This window comes from Orcinus orca, chromosome 3, assembly GCF_937001465.1.
Source record: "Orcinus orca chromosome 3, mOrcOrc1.1, whole genome shotgun sequence".
NCBI classification, from domain to species: domain Eukaryota; kingdom Metazoa; phylum Chordata; class Mammalia; order Artiodactyla; family Delphinidae; genus Orcinus; species Orcinus orca.
The window spans coordinates 168,921,411-168,948,621 of record NC_064561.1 but is presented as its reverse complement, the minus strand read 5'-3'; the positions used below and the strand labels follow the sequence as shown (position 1 = coordinate 168,948,621).

The 27,211-nt window shown below is 33.3% G+C and overlaps 1 protein-coding gene across 5 annotated transcripts in view; it reads right to left on the bottom strand.

Moving 5' to 3' along the window:
• CDH18 (cadherin 18) overlaps positions 1-27,211 on the bottom strand; it is a 1,015,987-nt gene that overhangs the window by 11,560 nt on the left and 977,216 nt on the right. For 3 of the 5 annotated variants that reach the window (XM_049707304.1, XM_049707305.1, XM_004276373.3), the window contains 2 exons: positions 25,311-25,428; positions 4,692-4,943 (listed from right to left, as the gene is read on the bottom strand). In XM_049707304.1, the coding sequence (XP_049563261.1) occupies positions 4,692-4,943; positions 25,311-25,428 (370 nt within the window). The remainder of the gene's footprint in view (positions 1-4,691; positions 4,944-25,310; positions 25,429-27,211) is intronic. The other 2 variants (XM_033440166.2, XM_012535417.3) reach the window with 2 other exon arrangements.

The window sequence follows — 27,211 nt, the reverse complement described above, 5'->3', positions numbered from 1 at the left end:
TAAAAATCAACTTACTGCTCCTAATAATACCAAACACCTAATTTTGCTTGAGAATAATTTTAAAGTTTGAAAAACAAATTAAATGTTTCCCCCAAAATCCCAAGGCCAAATTTATTTGAAGAGAATAAATGAAGATAATAATCATACATATAAATTTGAGAATTAAATCCCTATTTATGAACTGGCAGGCAAATAAGCATATTCAAATGAGTCTCCCACAGTATATCAAACCATACATGTATAACAGGGTAGTACTTCTTTCAGTGGTTCATCTGGGAAAATATAATATGATAGAGCCATGGTGTTATTAAAAAAAAAAAAGAGAGAGAGAGAGAGAGAGGGGTACAGAGCTTGTCCTTTGTTCAAAATTATATTATAAATGATTTCTGGTATTTTCAAGTTTGATTACATAGTCTGGAATAAAATGAATTAATTGTAGTATTTTTGAGATGTCTTTATTCTAATGAATATTTTATTCTTGGTTAGTATATGTCTTTTTCTTCTCTTTAAGTCTGGCCAGGATTTTAAACCCAAGTGCTTCTTTTTATATAAGAAAATTATAATGAATTTATTGTGTCAGTAATTTATTCTATTCATAAAGGAATTCAAATTTGTGGAAACAGTTTTCTCTTTGTTTTCTCCTATATTATATTTACTTACTTATATTATCATTCCAGTGCTTAGAGTACTAAGGGGCTTTGAGTTTTCATAACTAAAACTGACATACAACTTGCATTTGAATACATTATGTACTGACTCCTAACATACTCCCCCAAACTACTTTTCATAGCAGATTTGTTTACCCCTAAATATCACTTGATTCTTTTTTCATACCATCATATGTGAGTAATAAACTTGGTAGAATGAGGTGGCCCAAGTCAGGGAGATGATTTTGATTAGCTTCTGTAGCCATAATTGGTAATGACACTTCTCATTGAAACAATTTTTCAAACTCAGGGGAGCCCACAAGGTCATTTAAAATAGCTTTCATGGCAAGCAGGTTGGCAGTTATCTTCTCATCAATTCCACCTCCTCTCCTAGTTCCTCACTCTCCTCCCACCACACCCACCTTGATCCCCATTTATGATGAAATTTACATCCAAGAATAGGAGCAAACTATGTGGTGGATTCATCTAGGTCAGCAGATCATATGTGATGCATGGACTACAAAGGTAGCCTTCCAGAGGTCTGATGCAGATCCTGATTCAATCATCTCTTGCACTGGTTCACTCTACCAACAGTTCCGGTCCCTCTGACAAGTAATAGGGTGGGTTGGGAAAGAAATGTCAGATCCCTGGGAGGGAAAGAGGACTCTGACAATCCCCTCCTCTGGCACCAAACTCTGATTGCATCATGATGGCTCACTCTAAATTCTTTTCTATCCATTCCTTGAAATGGATCTGAAAAGGTAATCCTGACAAAACATAACTCAACTCACAACGTTTACATTTACCATTTAAAGTTAGGCCCTTTGGTTTTCAAGCACCCCATCTTCTGGTAATCAATATATACATAGATGGAGTCTGACCAAACTGTAAAATGTTGAATCATATTTAACCTATAATAAAACATAAATAAGCACCACAGAAGTTTGCAGATGACTCTAAGGTCATTCTAGTTGAAACTTTATTTTCATAGATTCAGAAATAGAAGAAAGAGACTTCATGGGTCCTGAGATCACACAGTTAATTAGTGGCAAAACTGGGGCTGAGTTTCCACAATCACAGTCATGTTCACAAACAGCTACTAAGTAAAACATTTTTCAGTATTAAAAGATTAACTTAACTTCATGATTTATTTAGCTGTTGAGGTTGAATGCTATTTCAGAATTACAAGTTCTAAAAGTATTGCTACCTCTGATGTTGTTGATATTTTCCTTGAAACCTATGAGCTCACACATTAACCAACAATATTTCAAAACTGCAAATGACTCCATCCAAGTCTGTGGGTCAGATATTTTCTGAATAACGATATAAACCCTTAAAATGCCATGAAAAATATAAATTACATTATAAATAGTGATTGTTTAAATCTAAGCTTAAGAAATTCTGCAACCTTTGGATAAAACTGTAAAGACACATTTGAGTTTCAATAAAAATTGAAAGAGCAAACATATCAAATAGAAACTTTGTTTCATTAGCCCTGAGGTACAGCATAAAATATAGAAATGTTCTCTTATTTACCCCAAAGGGAAAACATTTTCATAAAGTCAATTAAAGGGATGTATTGTTTCATGAAATAATAAAATGTTATTTTATATAGTACACCTGAATGTACCTTATATTGACATCTTTCAATTTTAAAGATTTTTAATGTTAGTATGCAAAAATAATTTTATGATGATAAATGAAAACAAAAGCCAAAGGTAACATGCCTCCACCAGTTGAAATATCTTTCAGAATAAGGCCTCTGGAGGAACTTATAGTAATGTCAGAGTGTTTGTTTTTGTTTTAATGGAAGTAAAATTGACTTATGAAAGGTCACTGAGTTCTATTCTTTTCAGTTTCAGTTAGGAACCCTAGAGGGTTCAATATTTATAGTGGTTTATTCTTCGGGGTTTTGTTCTTGTTTTGTTTTCCTTTTTGGTTTGTGATATTTTGATTTTCAGTTTCAAAGACATAAAAGGTAATTTGTTAATTTCTAAAGAAAATAGCAGTTAAAATATATATAAATAATCAATATATAAATTAATAAAATCAAGAAAGCCTGATTTTCCCAGATACCATCTCTACCACACTTCTGCAAAAGACTGTACTGCAGTGAAATAGTTTTTGTTATGGTGAATCAAACCTCCACACTCCAAGTTGCTAAGTGCAATTGATACTTTTTGCTACTCAATTTATTTAACTTTTGGGCAGCTTTGAACACTGTTGAATACTCTGTCCTCCTTGATGCACTTACTTTCTTTGTTTCAGGATATTATACCTTACTAATTTTGTTCCTTGTTCTGTGATTTTTCCTTTGCTCTATGCTACCGCATCCTTCTTGATTTAAAGATCACACTCGAGTTTATCACAGCTCAGTCCTAGTCTATCCTCTCTCTCTTTATAGACTCTTGCTGTGGTAACATCAACAAAATGCATTTCTGGTGTCCCCCAACCCAGGGAAGATCAGGGCCCATATTCAGCAAGAGATGAAAAGTCTTCTTTGATACTGTTCTAACTCAGTCTCATATCCAGTTTATCCAAGATCACTTTTTTTTTTTTTTAATTTTTGGCTACTCTACTTTTAGCCCTTGGAAACTTGTTCCAAGAAAAGACACCATGTCATAAACATTAAGTAATTGTTCACTGACCTGAAATAATTAACACTGCAGGTTTCACATGGAATCTCAGGTACTTCCAATAAGCATTCAGTAAAGATTTTGGTAAATATTTCCATCCTGTGATTTGCAGCCTATTACCCAAGATCACTTTTGATTTCACCTAAGACATCTTGGTACTATCAATCTTTCTTCAGCTCCATTTTAAGTATACTGGTCCAAATTATGCTATATCTGCATGAGACAAATGTGTCATATTTCTAGTCAGTTTGCCTACCTGCTCTCTTTACCAGCATGAGATCTGTTCTCCACTTCATTCATAATCATCTTTGTTCAACATGCAAATTTTATGATGGGACGCGCCTACTTTCAACTTCTCCTCAAACTCCTAGAACAAAGCCCACTATTTTTGCCATTTTACCCCAACCTGCCTCAATCCTGCCTAAACATCCTTTCTACTCAATCTTATTCCGCCTTGATCTCCACTCCTCTGTATGGGTAATTTGTCTTCTAACCCAGGAACAAAACAAAGGATATTCCTTGCAAAAATATCTGTGTCTCAAAGTACATAGTTTGTTTGTTTTCCTTATGTATGCACAGTAGCAAGAAAAGAACAAAAGATAAGGCTCCTAAGAGAAAACTAGAGGGAGAGGACACACTGGAAAATATATATATGTACCCATTTTAAACTATAAAGCAAAAGATTATTTACATCTGCCTTTCCTATAAAAAAATCTGGATTTCCTTTCTTGTTTTGTATAGCAATTCTAAAGAGATTATAGTAATATTAGTTTCAAATGCAGTTGTGATAAGATTCCAACTATTAAAAAGATAACATAAAATTAGAGAAAGTACTTTATTTTCTATTAAAATAAAATGTAATGCAAAAAATAATCTAAAAAATGTATTAGTTTTAATTTAATAAAATTTGATATATCTGAGGAAAAAATTATTTTATATTTAATCCTTTAAACTTCAGCTAAGATTCATGATAAACTCATTTTAGACTGATAGAAATTCTACAAGAAATTTATTCCTTTTATTTGGTGGTTAGATTCATTTGCAGAGTAATGTCACCTATGTTCTTTGAAATAAATTGTAAATGCCCTTTCAATAGGAAATTTAGAATATTTAATGTCAATTCTTTCTAAAATAGGTCCTTTCCAAAAAGATTTCTCCTATTGTATCCCTTCTTTTAATATTTCAACTCTTTCATCACATTTGAACCAAATCATTTCCAGATTAACTATGGTATTGAGAAAGTTAATTAAAGGAAACAGTCATGTCTTGTTATCACGTAAAGCACTACTAATTCCAAAGTTTTGTCAAAATGACTCTCTCTCTCTGTCTCTTTTGCTCTCTTTTCTAACGCGCCATTGTAGGGTACACTCAGAATCGTCATCACACATTAAGATTTAGAATGACTTACCTAGGAGAATGACAACACAGAGTAGAATAGCGATTAAGGCTCCTGTACTCAAGCCAGCCGAGGACAGGAGGGCTTCTGCACGGCAGGTCCGCACGCGCCCGTCTCTCTCGCACGCACAAACCCTGATGGTGAGGGTACTGCTGCTGCTGAGAGAGGGGATTCCACCATCAGAGATCATAATGGGGAGGTAATACACATCCTGAATAGTTCGACTAAATCTCCTCCGCCTTGTCAGAATGCTGGCTGTGTTATCTATGACAGACATAAGCAGAACAACATGGACTTAGTAAAGCCGCCATTAAAGATTCACAGTTCCTTTAATGGATAAAATGGGCATGTGCGATTTCTTTTCCGTTTATGAAATGGATAAAGGAACGTGAAGGGGAGATTATTAACCAGGGACTAAAACTCATTCTCAAATGGAGAAACATATGTGAAAAGTTAATAAGGCCTGGACTGAAGGGGAGGGGAAATAGTGGATGACAGAGGAGGAAGGAAGCGGTAAGCATTTGGGGCATGGGCATAATAGCCAAAGGATTGAAAAGGATACATGGATACCAGACTTCGGGGTGAGCCAGTGGTTCCTACCACAAACCTGGTGACTCTTAATATAAGTGGTAGAAATAGACAGCTATATTTTTAGTGAACTTTGGGTGAGGTTAATGTACAAAAATGTTTAAGAATCATTGGTACAGATAATGTATTTATGGAGACACCAGATCAATTGATAAACTATTTTAAACTTGTGATTTGAAGCACTCTTGTTATAGTGGGCACACCAAGGGTAAGTTAATAATGAATAAAATAGTTAATTTCATTTTTTATGTGCTTTAAAAATACTATGTACTATAGTAAATGATTGCATGAGGTATTTTGATCAGTCCACACAACCCTATAAGGGAGAGGATGTTAAATTCCTTACATTTTAGGGAAAATCATTTTTATTAGGAATAATAATTTTAAAATAAATAACCTCAGTCCCAGAGGATAAATTGCCTCAAATCACAGAGCTAGTGAATAATCAAGCTATAACCCAAATACATTCTAGAACCCTGCTCAATACCAGGATGTCATACTGCCTCTACTCCACCAGTTCACTTCCAATTGGTATTGATGCCTCAGGTGCACATAGGAAAAGTTTATCTTAGCATTGTTAGTCCCCCTTCCGTGACTGTTAGCTAAAGGACCCTTTTGGTGCACACTTGGATGTGCTGCTCAGAACCCCTGCATGAAGTGACTTGTTGCCTGAACTGTAGATTGCGACCTGGCCCAAGGTTACACTTTTCTGTAGCAACACATAGCCAATGACTTATTGCTGCAAGGTTATAAATGTCAAGTCATTTCTGCTGAATGCAGAAAATACTGAAGGGCAAGTTTAGTTCCAGAGCTTTCCCATGGGGTCAGCCATGGACACATTCAAATTGCATGGCAGCTTAATTGCTCACTCTGCCTTTCTTTCTTCCACTTCCATTGTGGTCCACAGATGTCGATTATGAGAGCACACTCCAATAAATATCCTGCCCCCTAAACTCCAATCCAGAGCCTGCTTCCCTGATCATCCAACCTGTGACTACACATCTGAGTTAATTACTTTTCACTAAAAAGTCAGTAAATCATTAGACAATTACTTTTAGGGATTCTTTTTTTCCTATCAATTTCTCTTATTCTGAAAATTGGAATTTTTAAAATTATGAGTATGTTTATGATAGTCATGATACAATACCCTACAGCTATATTCTCTTGGTTGTACATTGCCAAACTAATGCAATAGAAAGATAATGAATATTTCAAATATTCAATATAACGCAGGTAATAAAACATGAATAATACACATTATATACGTAAATTAAAATTATATACACACATATATGCACATATATATGTATAAGTTGTTGAAGATTTGTTATAGAACATAAATAAATAATCTAATAAGTTATTTAAAATATTTTCTCACCTGGAAGAAGAGAAATTTAAAGAAATGTGTGTTGATTGCCTACTCTGAAGCAGGTTTCAGAATGATGGGAAAAAAAAGAGGAGAAACTGCATCACGTGTGTTTTTAAGAGTATAGCCATCACAGGTACTCTCCTGGAAACCTGACCTTTGAGTAAGCACACCTATCAGGTGTAGGATGTTGCTTCATGATTAATATAAACTTGCATATATGCACAATTGCTTAGCCTAAAGAAAAGCTTTGAACGTGGGCTCATAGGCACAAACACGTTTGAGAATCTTACTGCTGGTCCTCTGAAGAAGAGATGTAAGACACTGGTCCCTGGTCTCAGTAAATATCATAATGTGTGGAATGACATGATAACATGCAGGGGTAGATGGGGACTCTCTTTCATGGCTCTAGCCTCGTGTCCACTTTACATTCTTAATCTGGAAGCATGTTCTTTTTCAAGATAGTTATTGGAAATGTAATCAGAAACATGAGAAACAAGAAGAAAGCCTGAATATGTTTCTAGTGCATTTTAAGTTCTCAAATAGAAAGCTCTCACACATGGAGACATGACAATATTCTTTCGCTTTTCCAGCTGAAGGTTTGACTTTTGAAAAGCAAAGAGGATTCAGGAAACAAAGAGCTTCCTACCCAGAAAGGCTTAGCACAGCAGAATAATGAACTCTTGACAAGGGATATTGTGTATCTCCCTGGAACTGCAAAAAATGTACTTGGCAGTAGGCTCACTGAACTTGAACAAGAAAACTTTGAAATAAAATGAAAGAGATAAGAAGATATATATATATATATGTGTGTGTGTGTGTGTGTGTGTGTGTACATACACACACACACACACATAAATATACATATACATATGAGAACAAACTTTGTCTTGCTGAAACCGAAATATTAGGTGACAAGAAGAAAACAAATCTCTAAACTTGAAATATAATGTTTTAAAAATAAAACAAGTATTACAGAAAGTCTTGCATAACTACTTTAAACTGGATAAAAAATTAATATAAATTGAATAAAAGGAAACCATAGCAGGATGTAAAATCTGTGGATGAGAAGAGCTAATTATCAATGTCAAATAAAGGACAATCTCTAATAATGTGTACCCAAGTTTTGTTCTTAATTCTAACTGTCAAGAGTTTGGATGAAGACAGAAGATTATAGAACACTTGGAAGCCAAACTAATATAGCTAATGTATTGGATTAAGATTTAAGGAGAGTTTGAACAGCTAGCACAAAGACCTTAAGCTAACAAGACAGGAACTAAAGATATGTGTTAGACAGTACACTTTGAAAAGTATCATATGGGAGAGATTTTGAGTAACATCTATTATTTTCTAATACATATACTATCTGAATGTAGCAATGAGGCAATAGATCTAAAACAGTCTCAGAAGGATTCAATAATGATATGGAATTTTTATGCAGATCTTTATTGAGAAGACGTCATTGGAATACAGTGCATAAATTTGGGTCTACTATCTTAAAAGTGATACTTTAACCCAGTTTAGAAGACCTTGACTGCGATAAAAGCGTTAGAAAAGTATGTCATATGAAGAATCTTTGAAAAAAACAGTGTGAAAATTCTACTGTCTTATATGAATTTAGGGGCCTGAAATGACTTAGAAATTTAAAGAAAAATTTGGGAAATTCTGTTAGTAATTAATGTCTTTCTGAATATAATCAATATTTTCCTGACATTCCCAGCAACTATAACTTTGATGCAATGTGGAAATAGCCTTGAACATGGTTTAGTCTTTCAAAATAGATGGCAATGTATTATTTATTTTGTTGCATATCCCATTTTGTTCAGAAAATGATATGGACATATATAGGAGGAAGCAGGGAGACTGCGATGCAGATATACAATAGATGAATCATGGAGATATTTACAAATATCTTTGTGATGACTGTGAAAGAATTGAAATTTTGAGTCCTTTGAAAAACAATAATAATAATAAAATTTTATTTTTTGCAATTATAGGAAGTCCAGGGACTTCATAATTGATAATTTTGGGGGGATCTTTCACACAAAAAAATTACAGTAAAATACAAGTTTGGGTAGATAGATATACTTCCAACTTCTACATTTCTTTAGGGACGGAAGGCTACAGAATACAACAGTATAATACAAGTAACACTGTGTTTCTAAAATTCAGATATAATTTTCTTGAACTAGTAGTATGTGCTCTATTATTTCTTTGTTCAATAGTTTGAACGATCTTGAAAGGTTCTAATCTCTGTGCTACTTTCATAAACTGTAGTAGAGTTTAAGTTAAAATAAGGCATACTTTTAAAATACTCCCTTGGGCAAAAACACATCCTACATTAAAGTCCAAAATTACCTTATATCTTGGAAAGTATTAAAACCTAAAGAAAAGTGGCAGCGTAGGAATAAAGACATAGACATAGAGAATGGACTTGAGGACATGGGGTGAGGAGGGGGAAGCTGAGGAGAAGTGAGAGAAGCATGGACATATATACGCTACCAAATGTAAAATAGATAGCTAGTGGGAAGCAGACGCATAGCACAGGGAGATCAGCTTGGTGCTTTGTGACAATCTAGAGGGGTGGGATGGGGAGGGTGGGAGGGAAGCTCAAGAGGGAGGGGATATGGGGATATATGTATATATAGAGCGGATTCACTTTGTTGTACAACAGAAACTAACACAGCATTGTGAAGCAATTATACTTCAATAAAGATGTATAAAAAATTTTCATTTACAATAGCATGAAAGAGAATAAAATGTTTAATATATTTAACAAAAGAAGCACAAGCCTTGTATACCCAAAACTACACAACTTCATGGAAAGAAATTAAATATCTAAATAAATGAGAAGATATCCCATGTTTATGGGTTGGAAGACTTAATATTGTTAAGATGACAATGTTACCAAAAGTAGATTCAGTGTAGTCCCTATCAAAATTCCAATGGTGTTTTTTTGCAGAAATGGAAAAAACTCATCCTAAATTCAAATGGAAATTCAATGAATCTCAAATAGTCAAAACAATCCTGAAAAAGAAGAACAAAATCAGAGGACTCATGCTTCCGATTTCAAAGCTGACCACAAAGCTATAGTAATCAAGACCTTGTAGTACTGCCATAAAGATAGACATAGAGACCAGTGGAATAGAATTGAGAAATAAACCGTTATGTTTATGGCTAATTGATTTAAAAAAATAATCATGTGTTCTTCAAAACTCTTAAACTATCAGATGCCCATTCCCTCCCTGCCATTTCAACGAATTCCTTATTTGATCATGCAGACATAAAGATAAATTTTGTCTCAAGTATAGCCTAGCAGACTATTAAAGTAATATTTCCAAATCTATCACAATAGCAGAAACATTTGAGATCTTCAGATGTAGCTCTGTAATTGGATTAAACTTTTTTTAAAAGCTGAAGAAAAATCTGGGAGATAGAAACTTAACTTCCACCGAAGAGATAAATATGCATGGCTTCATAGCATTTCATTTTTATCTGGTCTTCCAGCAGCAATAAGATCCATTCATAATTTAACTATCATCAGAGCCCATGCAGGAAACAACGCTCTTTTGCTTTCCTGCAAAGTACCTTTCACATAACAGGTACTTGATAAATAATGATTTGAACTACACTCAGCAGAAGCCTGTCTTCTCTTACAGTTTCCTCATTATATTGACATGTATTAAGAAATTAAAATCAAAATGAACTAATCTATCTTGATCTCCTCATGCTCTCTGCTGAAGGTTGATTCTTTTTCTCCTGTTTCCTCACTTCCTATTCTTTTAATCCTAGAATTACCCTAATTTCAATTTTCAACTGGATTCGGCAAGTTCATTTAAGTTTGTAAACATTCTCCTGGCCTCACTTGTGTTTCTGTCAAACCACAAATGCATGATCCAATATGTTATTATGTTCCTATTTGCACCCTGGAATGTCACCCCTTTGACCACCTGCCACACTCCTTCTTGATGCTTTTTAAATCCCAGATAAATACAACCATACATTGTCTAAACACTCTGCTTTCAGATTCATAAACAACGCTGGTAAATAGTTGTAACCATCTTAAGTGACCCCAATAAGTATATAGGGTAACTCTAAGTTCTCAAAGGAGGTTGGTAATTAATGTATTAATATCCATATTTCATCAGATGCCATAGACTAGCTAGCTATTCTAAGCTTATTTTGCCATTTTCTCTTAAGCGCTATTCCTCCATTCACAGCAGGAAAACAGCTTTTTCTGAAAAGAAGCTACCATCTATTATCAACATATGAAAACCACATTTGAAAACTGCTCAACCTTCTTTGCTATTAATTATGTCTATCTATGTATACAAGACTCTGTGACATAAAAAAAGAACATGAATACGTATGAAACAAAAATATGAATCTTGAAGAATATCAGCAAATCTGCTCATGAAAAACACATATAAATTTGCATAAGAGTGTTAGTTTAGATGAATAGGGTAATAAAGAAGAAAAACAGCTTTTTAAGTAGAAACCCAACCCAAAATCTAAAATAATTCATAAGCATATCACAATAATATAATAATTGCAGAAACTGTAGAAGTACAGAGAACAGCAGTTTACCAAAAAAATAAAAAATAAAGTACATGAATTTCAACAGAAACCCTCTACCCAATATTTATCACATACCTTTAATAAATACTACATTTTTAGTAGGAAATGGATGAGTCAAGTACAATAAATTATGGAGTCATGATATTTATAAACACTGAAGGAAACTCTAAAGATTAATCCTTAGAGAGACTGGAAAAGCAAATACATATTCCTGCTCTTAAAATTATTTAAAAATCTGTTTTTAAATAAATTTTACCCTCTTAAGGCACAGGGTAGAGCTGATGACTCCTGCAGCATTTATGTATTCCGAGCAAGGAAGGAATTAAGGCAAAAGAGTGTAACCTACATTTTCACAATAGGAAAGCAAAACAAAGTGGCACAGAATGGCCCAATTGGTCATATTTTTATTGCTTAGAATATGTGTCAGCTATTTGTTTTTTTCTGTTTTCCTTTTTTTTTTTTCTGCTGTCACTGTGAGTAGGAATATAAGAAGGTGATAATGTGTGGGCTGACAAACCCATTAGAAAAAAATACATGAAAGTAAAAAAAGAAAAAGTCAACAGAGGTTAAAATCACTAAGGAGAGAATAAATGCATATTTTTCTATCTAAAGCAAAAGACTCACTAAAACACACCACTACATTTGCAAGTCACCCTTTCCCATATTGGTGTCATGATGGCTTACAGACTGTTTGCCTTCTCACTAGTCAAGCTTTGAGTCTCTGCCTTCCCATAAAGGATAGTGTGAGTCTATCAAGTATGACTGGGTAAATGCTAGTAGGTGAAGACTGAGACTTGACCGGGAGGAGAAAGGAGATTCGTAGCCGAACAAAAACAACGTGTCTCGTGTCTCAGTCTCATCACTGACAGTAGTGACTTGGGGCACAGGTGCTCCCACACCCCATAGAGGCTGTTTGAAGCATCATTTGCAACTATATTCTCAGGACAGACTGTGTATGTGCTATTTTATTTAGGAATGGGAGAAAAAATGCTAAATGGTCTCTTGAAGCCCTGTGGAAAAAAACAGAATTTTAAATGGTTGTAATCTATAGAGACATTAAGCACATTACAATACCAGCTGTGAGTTCTCATTTGAAGGACAAAAATAAATGATGGGAATATCAACTACTAGGGATCTGACAATGCCAAAGAAGTACAAAATAAACGTAAAATTTCTCATGATTTCCAATATGTATCAAACTAAAAAACTGCATTTCACTATCAGTGGACTATGAAATCTGAACGAAAATGCCCCAAAAGACATCTTCTTAACAGCTCATAGTCAAATTTGAAAATATCCCTTATCTTAAAATCAATGCAACATAAACTAAGATATTCCTTCACCAAACCCAAACAGCCACAAGGAAAATCAGTATTTTCTGACAATAGTTATTAAGTATTTTGTTAAAAATGATAAAACTTATAAATAATAAGACCTTCACTTTTAAAAGTAATATTACAAGGAAATAATAAAAAGTAATAAAACCAAGGGAAAAAAACATCTTCAAATTCTGCAACAAGGTGAAAGTGACAGTCTACAGAATCTTCCATTTAATATGATTTAAAATGGTCATTTTTGGTGCAGTTCACTCACTATTTTAAAAAGAATGTGCTATTTGAGCCCATTCATTTTTTTCTTTTTTAAAATTAATTTTTATTGGAGTATAGTTGCTTTGCAATGTTGTGTTAGTGAACCCATTCATTCTTAAAGACTGGAAATGTCTACAGAAGTGGAAAACATGTATCTAAAGAAGATAACCTAGAGACAAATATGAGCAGTAGATGTTCTTGATAGCAAATTATCAGTTAAATTACGATAAGGATTTTCAATCTGAAAGGCACATGAAATGTGATTTAGAACGCTGAAAATAAAGAGATACAAACATATACATAGTTAAAAATAATCTCTTCTCCTACTAAAATCTGTAAGATTTACAAATGCACTTGACAGTCGGAATTAAGCCTAGGAATTAGTCTGGCAAACCTCCTTGCATCAAATAAAACCTAGTCCCTCAAGAGACAGCATAAAGATCATGAAGCAGAACAGACTTGTAGATTAATGATGATTTTATATTGGTGGATTAGGATACACTTTTCTATTACAAAATGAATGAACAAAGGTACTGTATGCACAGACCCTCCTGGGGGTAAGCCTAGACTCACAGACTTTATGACATTATGGCTTTAGTTCATTTATTATAGATATTTGATTAAAAAGTTGAAATTATACAATGGATTTCTTTGATGCCAAGATGAAATGTTTACCTATCACAATTTAAAGAGAAGATGGTTGTAGAAAAATCTACATTTTAATCAGAAAACATATCATGCTTTCATTGTTGTTTTAAGGTAATATAATTTTTAAATGCTGTAACTTAAAAATTATCATCTGAATTCCAGTTTTTAATTTTAAATAAAATTGTATTATTACCAGTATATTAGTTAATGACGAAAATAAGGTCATTATCAAAAAACATATTTACAATATACGTTTTGCTGTATATGTTGTTAAAAAAATAGAAATCTGTCACTTGGTTATTTTCCAAATCAAAATGTTTCTTATTTAATAGGTAAGGGGTCATAACTTTCCAGATAAATATTGAAGACGGTTGCTTAGCAAAAATTTTTCTATCTGCAACAGTTTGGTACTATAGCAAATAAAGAATTAATGGTAGAATATCTTATTTGTTTGGGGGGAGCACAAAATACAGCACAGTGCTTAATATTTAGTGTTTGTAATAGTGAATTAAAATGCTCATGTCTCTGCTCTGCCACATCTCCCTAGTTAGATTCTTAAGACTAATGTTGCATTCTGTCACCTCTATACTGTCTTCATTCCCCACTTCATTGAAAAGTATTCTCTGATCTGCTCTACATGAGGGAATGGACTCTATCCTGTAAAGTCAAATCATGCTCCACTTCTTTTAATTATAGGACTTTCAATGATCTCTCTAAAGTAACTCACATTTCACTGCCTTCAATTGCAAGTTACATTTCATTTCATCTTTATTTTCCCAAATAGATGGAGAGTCACTTGAAAGCAGGAGCTATGTGTTTTATTTCCTTGCATCTGGACAGCTTAGATCACTGCCTCATACACAGCAGACAATGCCTTGAAGACTGAATGGAAGGAAAAAAACAATGTTAACTTAAGAGCTGACTATAGAACTTCTTTTAGAGGAAAGCATTCTAAGAAAGGAGAATAAGAATGGTGGTGAATAGCAATTCAGTGTGAGGCTGGAGAACACACTGGACAGCCCCAAGTAAAATGTCAGGGGAGGGGATAGGGCTGAGTCATGTGTGTGTGTGTGTGTGTGTGTGTGTGTGTGTGTGTGTATTTCAGGTGTTTTTTTTTTCATTTTTAATTCAATACAATACATGAATATATTCTTACTGAAAATATTCAAAGTGCATTTCATAGACGTTTCTTAAGAAATATTATATATCCTATCATATTATCATTATTGCTTTTCTATGAGAATATATGCTACTCAAATCATTATTTCTGTTTGATATTTAATCATATATTGTTTGTTTTATGCTGTCTTTACTTTTTCATAAATTTATTTTTATTTTATTTTATTTTCATTTGTTCACTATAGCTCCAAATATTTTGTCAATAGAACTTTACTGTAATTGATACATGTTTTTTATATTTTCTGAGGCATTCAGTATTTTAAAATACCCTTCCTTAATTGTCATATGAGTGTCATCTTAAATAGGCAGAGATGTATTTTATTGTAGTTGTTTCTTTGAAATGTCACTAAAACAAGGTCCATGGACTATTAGCTTGAATCTTGCAAATGAGTACTTCAGCACTGATTATTCTCTTTACAATTTAAATTCATTGTCTGGAAATTTGTAAAATGATTTCTTATCTCTCAAGTTAGGGATACTATACATATTTTTGGATCTAAAACCCATATATCCCTTCACTCAAGGTAATTCCTTCAGATATTTCATTATTATTTTTCCATCTATTTATTTATGTAATTCTTAGTTATCTTCATTGTGCCCTTTATAATTTGCAGCACTTTGTGCATGATTTCAACTTCTTTGCATTTTGATCTCTCTTCATAAAAAAAAAAAAAATGAAATGGTAGTAATTGCTTCCATATCTCCATTTGACAAAAGAGGAAGCTGAAACACACTGAGAGCAGGAAATTGGCTATGGCCTCACACATAATTAGCAGAGGAACCTGGTTTCAGATTCAGGCAACTGGTTTCCTGAGTCAAACTCTGAAACATTCTTCTATGTTGCTTCCTTCTCCTTCTTTTTTCCTTTTTTTTCATTTAACAATTTTTTATCTAAACTTTCCTCTGTGTCTGGCACTCTGGTAGCAGTTAGGAATATAGCAGCAAATAAGTCAGACAAAAGTCCCTCTCCTCACAGAGCTTACAGTCTAAATGGGAGAGAGGTCACAGTGTGATAAGTGCTAGGATTAGGGAGGCGCAGGGTATCAAATAACCCCATTTGTCATTTAAAGACGTGGATCTGCTTTGGCGATCACTGTGAGGTATTGAGTGTTGGGTGTCTGAAGTGCTGGCTCACTTGCGTTTATGGACATTGAATTTTTCCAGTTATGATTTCGAGTATGGATGGAGAAAGTGCTCCTAAGACTTTGGTAAAAACGGGGGCTTGGTAGATGACAGGGACCAGGAGAGGCAGCTAAATGCCACAAGACTCAGAGGGGCAGGGAGGTGCCCAAGGACAACGACTCCACCTCCCAGCTCACCTTGTGAGGCTGTGATGGAGAAAGCGATGTTCTCTTGGGCAGTGTTGCCTCCTCTTTGATCTTTCTGGTTACTAATTCAGGTTTTAGCAGTGTCCATTTGAATTTTATCACCTTACCCAAATATTTAAATTGGTAATATTTTCATGCATCAACTCAAAAAGTCTTCCTTAGATATTTAAGTATGTTTTTCTCATTCTAATGTTAAGTATACCCCACTATATGTTAACTGCCTCTGTCCTTCAACCTGCATGACCCTGCAATGTTCTCTGATCATCCACTTAGGGAGGTTCTTTGAGCTCTGAATCCCAGGGATTCCTCCTATACAGTAAGATTTAATGGGTAGATTTGGGCCAGTACCTAAATATCTTCTTGTGATTCTCAATGCCTCTGTGCTTTGGAGGTGATTTTCAGGATTCATCCATAGGTTAAGTTTATTTAGCTGTACATGTTATCTCAGTAAAGATTTTTTTAAAAAAGAATGAGTTTGACATTAATTTTTAGGCTACAGTTTTCTTCATTCTGCTATCCCTTTCAGATAACTGCCACGCTGGGCTGCTCTTTCCCTGAACTCTGTGCATTCTACTTTTGGTAATAGTTTGTGCTTTGAGCACATGGTACTTTGAGGAGAAAGATTATAGCAGGCATGGAAGAGTAACAAAGAAAACAAAAGCCAGAGAAATAGAGAAAAAAATGGTTGAATTGGTGAGTGGCATAAAGAGTGACAATGTTGTATACCCCACTCATATAATATAATCCTCAGAAATTTTGGAGAGGATCTTGGTTTTGTTCAGTACATAGGATGGGATTCTGAACTAATTTTAATTAAAATTTTAAGAACAAATATCTGTAGCACATACATGAACAACCTGGCAGCCAGCATCTTAATGATAATTAGATTGTTAATGAACTATGACCTTTCTTCCAAGCCCAGTTTATATCCCAACTATTTAATGAAACTTGCCAAATGGTTCTTGAAGTATAAAACGTAATATGGATAAAACAGTAGTTTTTGACTAACCAATAGTCTGCCTGATAACTGAGAGAAAAGCCTGAAATCTTCAAGGAAATTTCTGTTTAATGACATTAGAGAACCGCTAAAGTGATGTAAGTAGAGGGGTAAAATTCTAGAGAGGTCAAAAATGTGGGAAGTTGAACTGTGGATTACAATGTATTTGTTTATATTAGGAGCTAACAACAGGCTGGAATTCCAAGCTGGGGACAGAGAAAATAGGAGAACATTTTTTTTTTTAACCGAGTCTTTTTATTTTTTTTATTTTTTTTTTGGCTCCAATCTTTAAATGATTAGCTTTCTGTACCATGTCCTAGCCCTTCAATCATTTTATTTTTAGCATTTTTATTAGTGTATAATTGCTTTACAATGGTGTGTTAGTTTCTGCTTTATAACAAAGTGAATCAGTTATACATATACATATATCCCCATATCTCTTCCCTCTTGCGTCTCCCTCTCTCCCACCCTCCTGGGCCCACAGTCATACTGGAAATTAAGGGGCCTTAAACACATGGCTGATTCTCCCTAAAGATATTCGTTAAATTGAAAGTTAAAATTGAAAGTTAAATTGAAAGTTTAGCAGAGATCTAAAACTCTAAGTGGAAAAGAAGAGCTTTTTTTTTTTTCCGTCTCTTCCTGTTGAACAGACAGTGATTAAGGTAGGGGACCAGGGTGAATGGCCCTAGTGCACAAACAGGCTCTCAGTTGAAAGCCCTAGAGGGCCATGCCTTAGGGACAGGGATAGTTCAGAGACAGGCTGAATCTAAAGAAAACTGCAAATTAGCATTGACTTAGCCTTGACTTAGTTCAATCCTACCCTGATTGGATTAAAGTACAAGCATACCTCCTTTTATCTTGCTTTGCTTTACTGTGCTTCCTGGATATTGTGGGGTTTTTTTACAAATTGAAAGTTTGAGACAACCCTGTATCGAGCAAGACTACTGCCACCATTTTCCCAACAGCATTTGCTCACTTTGTGTCTCTATGTCATATTTTGGTAATTTTCACAATACATCAAACGTTTTCATTATTATTAGTATAACTTGTTATGGTAACCTGTGATCAGTGATCTTTGATGTTACTATTGCAAAAACATTATGACTCACTGAAAGCCCAGAAGATGGTTAGCATTTTTTAGAAATAGAATATTTTTTAATTAAAGTATGTGTATTTTTTAGACATAATGCTATTTCACACTTAATAGACTACAGTATAGTGTAAACAAAACTTTTATATGAACTGGAGAGCATAAAAATAATCATGTTACTCACTTTATTATGATAATTGCTTTATTGTGGCGGTTTGGAACTGAACCCAAGATGTCTCTGAGGTTCACCTGTAATGATGCCCCTCTCTAATTGTTCATCTAAGAAAATAGCAAACACTCTCTGAAGAAATATATTACAATTTGAGACTCTTCTAGGTTTAGACACTATGTGTGACACCCAACTAAAAATTGCTAGAGATATTAAGAAACAAAACCATTATATCCCAGTCCTGTCTCCCCAGTCCCCCTGATGAAAAAGAAAATTTATCACTTTATTAAGAAAGTAGAGTTAGCTGACAGTGATTGTAAAATCATTAAGATTAATATGTTCAAGAAAATAGAGGGAGAAAGAAAAGATAGAAAACATAAAAGAAATTATAGAGAATTTCACAAGATCTATATCTCAAGGAAAAATAAAAAAAAAAAAAAAGGTAAAACAGCTATCAACCAAAGCAGTGAGCAGACCACATTTTCTTTGAGTGCATGTATTTGATTTTATAGGACACTTGCTTCCTTGAGCAGAATGTTAGTTACATGCTAGTGTTTTCTACCAGTATATTCCTAACATATGTCACAGTGAATAATAAACAAAAATAAGCCCCAAATAAAGAAACTTTTATATACGTAGGATAGAACACTTAAGAAGTCATTTATTCTCTAATGTTCAGATAAATTAGCAGATTCCAAATTAATGAGGGATGAAACATAGGGCAGGAAAGATCTAACAAAGATGGCAAAGAACTGGAACAACATGAAACATTACCTTAAATTTAAGTATTTATCAAGCAGAACTGGGCTGTGAATAGGAGAATCCCACCAGGGTATAGATGGAGGAAAATCTTCTTAGTTGATATGAGGACATTAGCTATGATTCCAGACATAAACACTATTAAGGTATATGTCTCTGGGATTCAGATTTTATTGTGGTCAAGGGTAGGGGCCTAGAGTTTCTCAAGCACACTCTTTACAGATGAATTTAAAACATAAGAACAGGAATTTAAAGTTGGGGAAAAGAAAAAAAAAAAAAAGCCCAAATGATCAGTTACTGAAATCACCCCAAAATCTTTAGAACAAAAGGGAATGGGGGAGCTGTCTTTCTATCTACTAGTGGCTGACAATGTGTTTATTCAAGACAGCCATCTTTGAAATGGCTGCTTCTTTGAAATGGATCCCTGTCAATCAATCAAATTTCAGTCACGCAGTTACATTACAAAAAAAAAAAAAAGGAAAGAAAAGAAAAGAAAAGCCAGCTGTCACGGTTTACACTACCTTTATATCTTTATAATATCATCTTCATAATAATTAGAGGAAACAATTAACAGATTATTCCTTGAGCTAACATTCTGTTCGAGAAAGCAAGAGTCCTATCTATCAAAGCAAATACATCCATTCAAAGAAAAGGTACTCCAAACACCTATTGCTTTAGTTGATAGCCATTTCTTCCTTTTATAGAGATGTAAATCTTTACCATCTTTATATCTTGATACGTTAGGATATGCCCTCTTTTCTTCTCTTTCCTCTATTTTCTTCTTTTCCTACATTCTTGCTTTTCTCAACCCTTTACCATTTGCATTTTATTAACAGATTATTAAATTCAGTTTATGATAAAAATTATATTTAACTTATAGATTAATTTGGAAATTTGAGTGTTGATTTACTAATGGGGTAAAGATATTATTTTTGTGTTTTTTTAAATATTTTCAGTAACATTGCCTTTCATAATGGTGACTTGAACATTATTTATTGGATATTTTTTCTCTGATGATCTTAGAAGAGTTTTTTGTTAATTTGTTTGATTTGTTTTTACCATTTTACATTTATCTGATTTGCTATTTATTCACGGTTTTTACATATAGAAAATCTAGCCATTTGGGACATTTATTTGTATTCCAAAATTTGGCAATCTATCCAATTGTTTCTTAAGATGTTTCTGTGGATTCTTTTAAATTTTCAGAAAGACAATTGCATCTCATTTGTTAACAATGATAATCTTATGTTTTGTTTCTATTTATTATTGTTCTTTTGTTCTATTTTTGTTTTGTTTTATCTTTTTGGACTGAGGAGAACATTCAGTACACTGCTGATTAATTGTAGTGATTGAAATATCCTGAGACTAGCAGAATTGTCCAGCTGAACCCATCAGAAACTGCTAATTCTTAGAAATGTGAGCTAAATAAATGAATAAATGTGCTTTATTTTAAGAAAACAAGTTTTGGAATTGTTTTTTTTTTTTCAGCAATAGCTGTTTTTTTAAGCAATAGCTAAATATTTCTAACTTTTCATGTAAAATTTCCTACTACATTTTGAATTTGGCATATCTCTTGTAAGTAGCATATAACAGTCTATTTTTAAAATAAAATATCTTTAAAAATGATATTTAATCTGTGACTATGGTATATTTGAACTACTTTCTACTTCAAATAAAATTGTCATTGCTTCTATTTTGCATCTTTTATTCTACTTTCTGACCTCTGTTCTACTGATGAAATGTTTTATTATTTAACTTTTTAAAAATCTCTCCTTGCTTTGGAAATTACAGACTCGTATTCTATTAACTATTATTCTAGTGTTAACTCTTCAAGCTTTAACATTTGAAATGAAATGTTAATTGCAAGGCTTTTTTGTCTATTATTTCTTGCAGAGATCCTGAAGGCAAAGATTAATACAATATTTGCCAAAATGTCAGTAGCTAAAAATTTAAAAGTTTCTTTTCTTATACATTGGAAAAAAGTCTTTAATAACTGTCCTCCCTTAATTCCTGATAGCTTACCACTGCTAACTAAATATAGAGAATGTTGACAATAGGAAATTCTTTTCCTTTAGCAGTTTGAGCATATAATTGTTATCAACTTCTGTCATCTATTTTTTTCTTTTTTAACAGGAATCTACTTTAGATCTAATTATTATTGCTTTTTAAATATTCTGCCTTTTCCTTTTGATTAAATATTTTTTCTCTTTATCTTTGAGGTTTAGCACTTTTAAATTGGCATATTCAAGTATAGATTTGATTTCCTGCTTGCCTTTGGGTGTTCTTTTTTTTTTATAAGAGCCAATTTTTTAAAATAATTAATTAATTTATTTTTGGCTGTGTTGGGTCTTTGTTGCTGCATGCAGGTTTTCTTTAGTTGTGGCGAGTGGGGGCTATGCTTCATTGCAGTGCGTGGGCTTCTCATTGCGGTGGCTTCTCTTGTTGTGGAGCACGGGCTCTAGGTGCATGGGCTTCAGCAGTTGTGGCAGGTGGGCTCAGTAGTTGTGGCTCATGGGATCTAGAGTGCAGGCTTAGTTGTTGTGGCGCACAGGCTCTGCTGCTCCGTGGCATGTGGGATCTTCCCAGACCAGGGCTCGAACCTGTGTCCCCTGCATTGACAGGCAATTCTTAACCACTGCACCACCAGGGAAGTCCCTGGTGTTCATGTTAATCGTGAGGGTCCACATATTTTCAACCTTGAAAAATTGTCATGCAATTTTATCTACATATATTGCTTGTTGCTATAATTTCTAATTCTTCTAAATATTTTATATTCCATATCTATTAAGTGTTCTCACAATTTTTAAAAATTTTGACATATCTGAACTTTGTTTGCTTGAATTAATGGATTTTACTTTTGACTTGTTAAATCTCTCTGTGTCTAGTCTAGAAGTAATGCAGTTTTTTTTGTTTTCTCTTTGTATCTGTGTGTGTGTGTATAAAACATATACATATATATACACATATACATATATACATCATACATGTATATATACATATATGTTTACACATAAATTTTAAATGTATGGATAATTTATATCTATATAGTCTATATGTATAAGTAAATCTATGTAATTTCTAGAAATAGTTCTATATACATTTCTATATATTCAATACCTATATTTTAATATATATCTTATGTATACATGACATATATACATACATATATATATAAACAAAATTTAAAATTTTAATTTCTGTATGTTTATATATAATTATGTATATAACACTAAACATCTATATATTTTCATGTCATTTTATATACTTTTCTATCTAGGCAAAAACTGTAGTTTTATTTTAATAAGGATTTTAAAATTATTTTTATATAAATATTTTCTTTCATTGTCTCATTTCATGTAATCACTTCTCGGTCTTTTTTAAAAAATCTTCTTTTTCTTAATTTTGAAAACGTTAAACATGCTAATATTCAAGTATTTTTCTGTTCATTTATGTATTTTGCATGATTCAGAGTGAATTCATTTTCTGATTTATTTCTTATTATTTATTGACTATCTTTTAATTTTTTGACTTTCAGATTTATCATACACAACAATATGCATTTCTCTCTGTCTAATTTTAGAAACAGCTTTTTGTCTCTACTCACTCTTTGCCATAAAGCAGTTTTGGAGATGCCACTAAACCAATGGCTTCCTGATCACTCATCCTGGCTTGGAGTCTCTGTCTGGCTTCTATTGTTCCCTGAATATTCATATTCATGTAAGCAGGGGGCACAGAAGAACAATGGTTTTAATTTTTTCTTCTAGATTTCTTTATGTTCTGGGGGCATGTAAATGTTTACTAACTCACGGAATGCAATGACCAAGCTGCAGGATCCAGTAGGCCTGGATTTGCTGACTCTTACTCTTTGTAGTTTGTTCTGGTTGTTGGCCAGAGAGGTGTTTATGTACCCATAAATATATGTATATATTCATTTTGGTATGACTATTCCATTTTAAATTTCATCTTTATAAATTATTATCCATAACTGCCTTCTGTTTAGAGAAAAAGCCATCTTGACTCTTAATATATATATATATATATATATATATATATTTTTTTTTTTTTTTTTTTTCTTTTTGCGGTATGCAGGCCTCTTACTGTTGTGGTCTCTCCCGTTGTCGAGCACAGGCTCCGGATGCGCAGGCTCAGCGGCCATGGCTCACGGGCCCAGCCGCTCCGCGACATGTGGGATCTTCCCGGACTGGGGCACGAACCCGTGTTCCCTGCATCGGCAGGCGGACTCTCAACCACTGTGCCACCAGGGAAGCCCATTGACTCAATATCTTTATACAGCGCCATTAATTCCCCCAATGCTACAAAGTAGATATTTCAAACCAAAACTTAATGGATGTAAAAACTGAGGTTAAGAGAAGTTTGGTGGCTTGTCTTATCTAGCATAAACAAGGCTATTTGCTCAAGCCTGTGTTTTCACCTATGTGCTAGTATCTTTTTTTTAAGAACATTGCTGCTTTTTCTCTCTGAAAGAAATTATTTGTGTTATATATAATTTCATCAATTCCCAAAAATGTTTAAAATAAATTAAATGAAGTTTAAAATAAATTAAAACATCTTTACTCCCATACAACTGTCCACAGGCATCACATACTTGAGATGGCATAGCTGATTTAAAGCATTCATATATATGGTTAAAATAAATGTTAAAAAATTTACATCGGCATTATAAACACTTTCAAAAGTGTGTACATATTTGAGGGGAATTTTTTGAATGTGAGTTCCCAGCACTGGTAATGTTGTCATATAACTAAAATGAGACCTTTTGAATGTATTCATTAGTTAAATTGAGAAATTCCAGGCATAATAATCTTGAATGAAGGACTTTTAGTCACTAATATAGGTTTCAACAACAGTTAAATTCTCTTGTTTTTCTAAAATATTTCAGGAGTTATTTACATTAAATAGCTTGATTACAACACATCTTCAGATCTAAGTCAATTTTTCTTTATAATATCATCAAATTAAAATTGTTTTTAAAATGTAAATAAATTTTTAATTGGAATGGAAAAAATTCAACTGAAATATGATTTCTAAATATGTGTTTCTAAATATAGTAAATTTCAGTTTATTAAAGCAGAAAGTTGAATGCTCTCCAAATTCTGCAATTATTTGAATATGGGAAAATATGAATTGATTTTCAGATATTTAGCATAGTTAATTATAATATTTAAATACATTTGGGATTGTAGGGTTGGATGTTCAGATGTAAATAAATGTTCAATAGTCAATTTAATACAATTTGTCATACACAAACATGAATAAATATGTATTGCCATAAGTACAGCTGACCACAGGGATAGTTAAACTGAGAGAGACAAACAAGCTTGGTATTTTTATATGAATTTTGTTATGGCCACATGCACAATTTAGTATCCCTGTTATGATTATTTAAGGAAGCTTAGGGATAATGGAAAAAATGTTTAGTGGGTTGTCATTTAGTGATTTTATTTTTGCTTGAATTTGAAAATGCTTCTACATGAAGGGTACAGAGAAGGAATTAACTACTTCAAAATGTACATGCTATTGTTTCTTTCATGTGATTCTGAGGCACGTCTTAAATCTTAAATAACAGTATATTCAGATATATGTGATCAAAAACTACTTTTGAGAAGAAGAAAGTTGATGCCAGTCAGAGCACTGTACATATTGAGTGGCTTGCTGTTTCCCTTCCATACGGAAGAATGACTTTTACACAACTTTGAGGAATCTACCAAATCAGGATTCTAAATCATGGTGAATCTTCTCTAGTTATTATGTTCTTTTTTCCCTACACAATAAGAAGGCTAAACAAAAATAATTCAAAAATTTCCACAGTGCTCTGTAATTATGCATATGTATCTACCCATATTTTGGAAAAATATTCATAATAACAAGGGGAAATATAATTTGTACAGCACATCTTGATAGCCTTGCTAAAGCAAGATGATTTCAAACATTGCAGTTCCTTTTCTAATGGTCCCTAGGACATATTTTTCATTTATCCTAATTTAAATTTTTTCCACCTCCTAGCAGTTGCAGCAGTTCTCATAAACATGTTTGTCAGCTAAGATTTCTCTTAAAAGTTGCCCAAGAGCATATTACATGAACATTTCTTGTTTAAAGGGATGCTTCTGAATAAACTCATTGAAAGTTATTTGTACATATGGCTCAATTTTAAACACAAGCTATTCACGGATCATAACACATTAACATCAAACTGACTTTGAATGTTGATTTGCAAGCTGTTCATGAGTATATAAGAATAAAGCAAAGCTGCTCAGGCTTATTCCATATCAAGTCAAAGCAGATACCACAAAGATCAAAAAATATATGTATTCATGTTCACCTTCATTGTCCTTCAGAGTGAAGTTTGGGTTTATAGACAGATGCTCATCAAGAAAGAAGTTAAACCTTTGTCCATTGGCAAAATCATCCTTATCAGTGGCACTGATGGTATGAATAATCTAAAGAAAAGACAAAATTAAATAGTAAATTTAATTTGGCTTCGTCCCTTGATTTTAATATTATAACATTTTCAATATCCAACTTGAGTGTTTTCAAATTCTTATTCTAGTAAAGGTATGAGCTAATTTGCTCTCCCTTGCATTAGACTTTAAGAAATGTATTATGGCACACCATATAATCATTCACACTTTATTTTCTAGCATGGCACAAACATTTAATTTTTTTTCCCTTTATTACCGACAGTACCTTGGGGCCAATTAGTTGTAAGGTTTTGTGTGAACGCTTGTTTAGGGAGACGTGAAATATGGTTTGTACAAATACCAATATTCCAGTGTTGATGTAGAACAGCCTTTCTGTACATGTTGGTCTCAGTCAGCAAATGAAAAAGCACTAGAGTCATAATTTTTTGTTTTAGGAGACCTTTGAGATCATGATCCAGCCCCTGTATTTTAGAGACGAGGACTCTGAGTCCCAAAAAGAGTGTGATGTGCCTCAAATCTGTAAAAATCTGGCAGAGGTAAAACTAGACCACCCAGAGCTTTAGGAATTTTTTAATCCCTAGTGGTTGAGAGAAAGCAATACACAAATTTGGACTTTACACACATTAAGAAACAGAGAAAGTTAGAATATATAAAAAAATATCCCAGGTAGCCTAAGAGCAGCATACACATTCCGATCGTTAGAGTCATTACAATCTTTAAAAGTAATATTGAAACAAACAAGCAAGATGATATTTTACTTTTGAAAAAAAATTAGTATCCTAATGCTCAAGTGTACTCTTTCTAGCTTTTCCTTAGAGAAATTGAAAACAGAGAGAAAGTAGAGCCAGAAAAATAGTATTTCCTGCATATGAAATATAGTACGTGCATTTCAAAAATTGATATGATTTCTAAGAACATTTTACTCAGTTTCACCGTATTTCAATATTTTACAGGTGAGATAATCCACCAAAATGCATCATAGTTAAAACCTAAATTCCTCTCCAGGTACTGAGACTGTTAGCTTGTGAGGGAGACGAGGAGGAATATAAAGGTACTGAGAATGAGTGGTCAGGGAGAGTAGGAGCAGAAAAGCATGTGTTTTCATGAAGTGAAAGTGAAGAAAGAGCTTCAGGGTATAAAAGTGACCAATTTCCTCCATATATGCCCATGGCTCATTCCTTATGCCCTTTCCCATCACCATTCAGAATTTACTTTCTCAGCAGGAGATCCTGGTGAAAGCCCCTCTCCCTACATATTCCAAGAAGTTTCTATCATTCTTCATTATTTCCCTCCATATTATTTATCTATGAACTGAAAATTTACATAGCTGCTGATTTTTTTTTTTTCATTGAAAGCACAACTAGTATCTGGACAGATCTTTTTTTTTTTTCTTTCTTGTTATTGCCTTTTGACTATAAATAGAATAAACTGATGGATAATCAGAAGCAATCTTTATGATTTTTCTCAAGCACAGGAAAAGCTCCATAGCATTTAGAGTGTGCAAAATCTGAAGAACACAACTACATTTTCTACACGTTAGTTACTTAGTATCAAATTGAAATAAAATATCAAATTTTCAAGGTTGTTTTCAGGGTTAGATAAAACAAATACTGTCAGCCCTCCATGTCCGTGGTTCTGAATCTGTGGATTCAACCACCATGGGCCAAAAATATTTTTTAAAATTCCAGAAAGTTCCAAAAAGTAAAACTTGATGCCATGCTGTGGCAACTATTTAGATGGCATTTACATTGTATTTGCAACAATTTACATAGTATTCACATTGTATTAGGTATTATAAGAT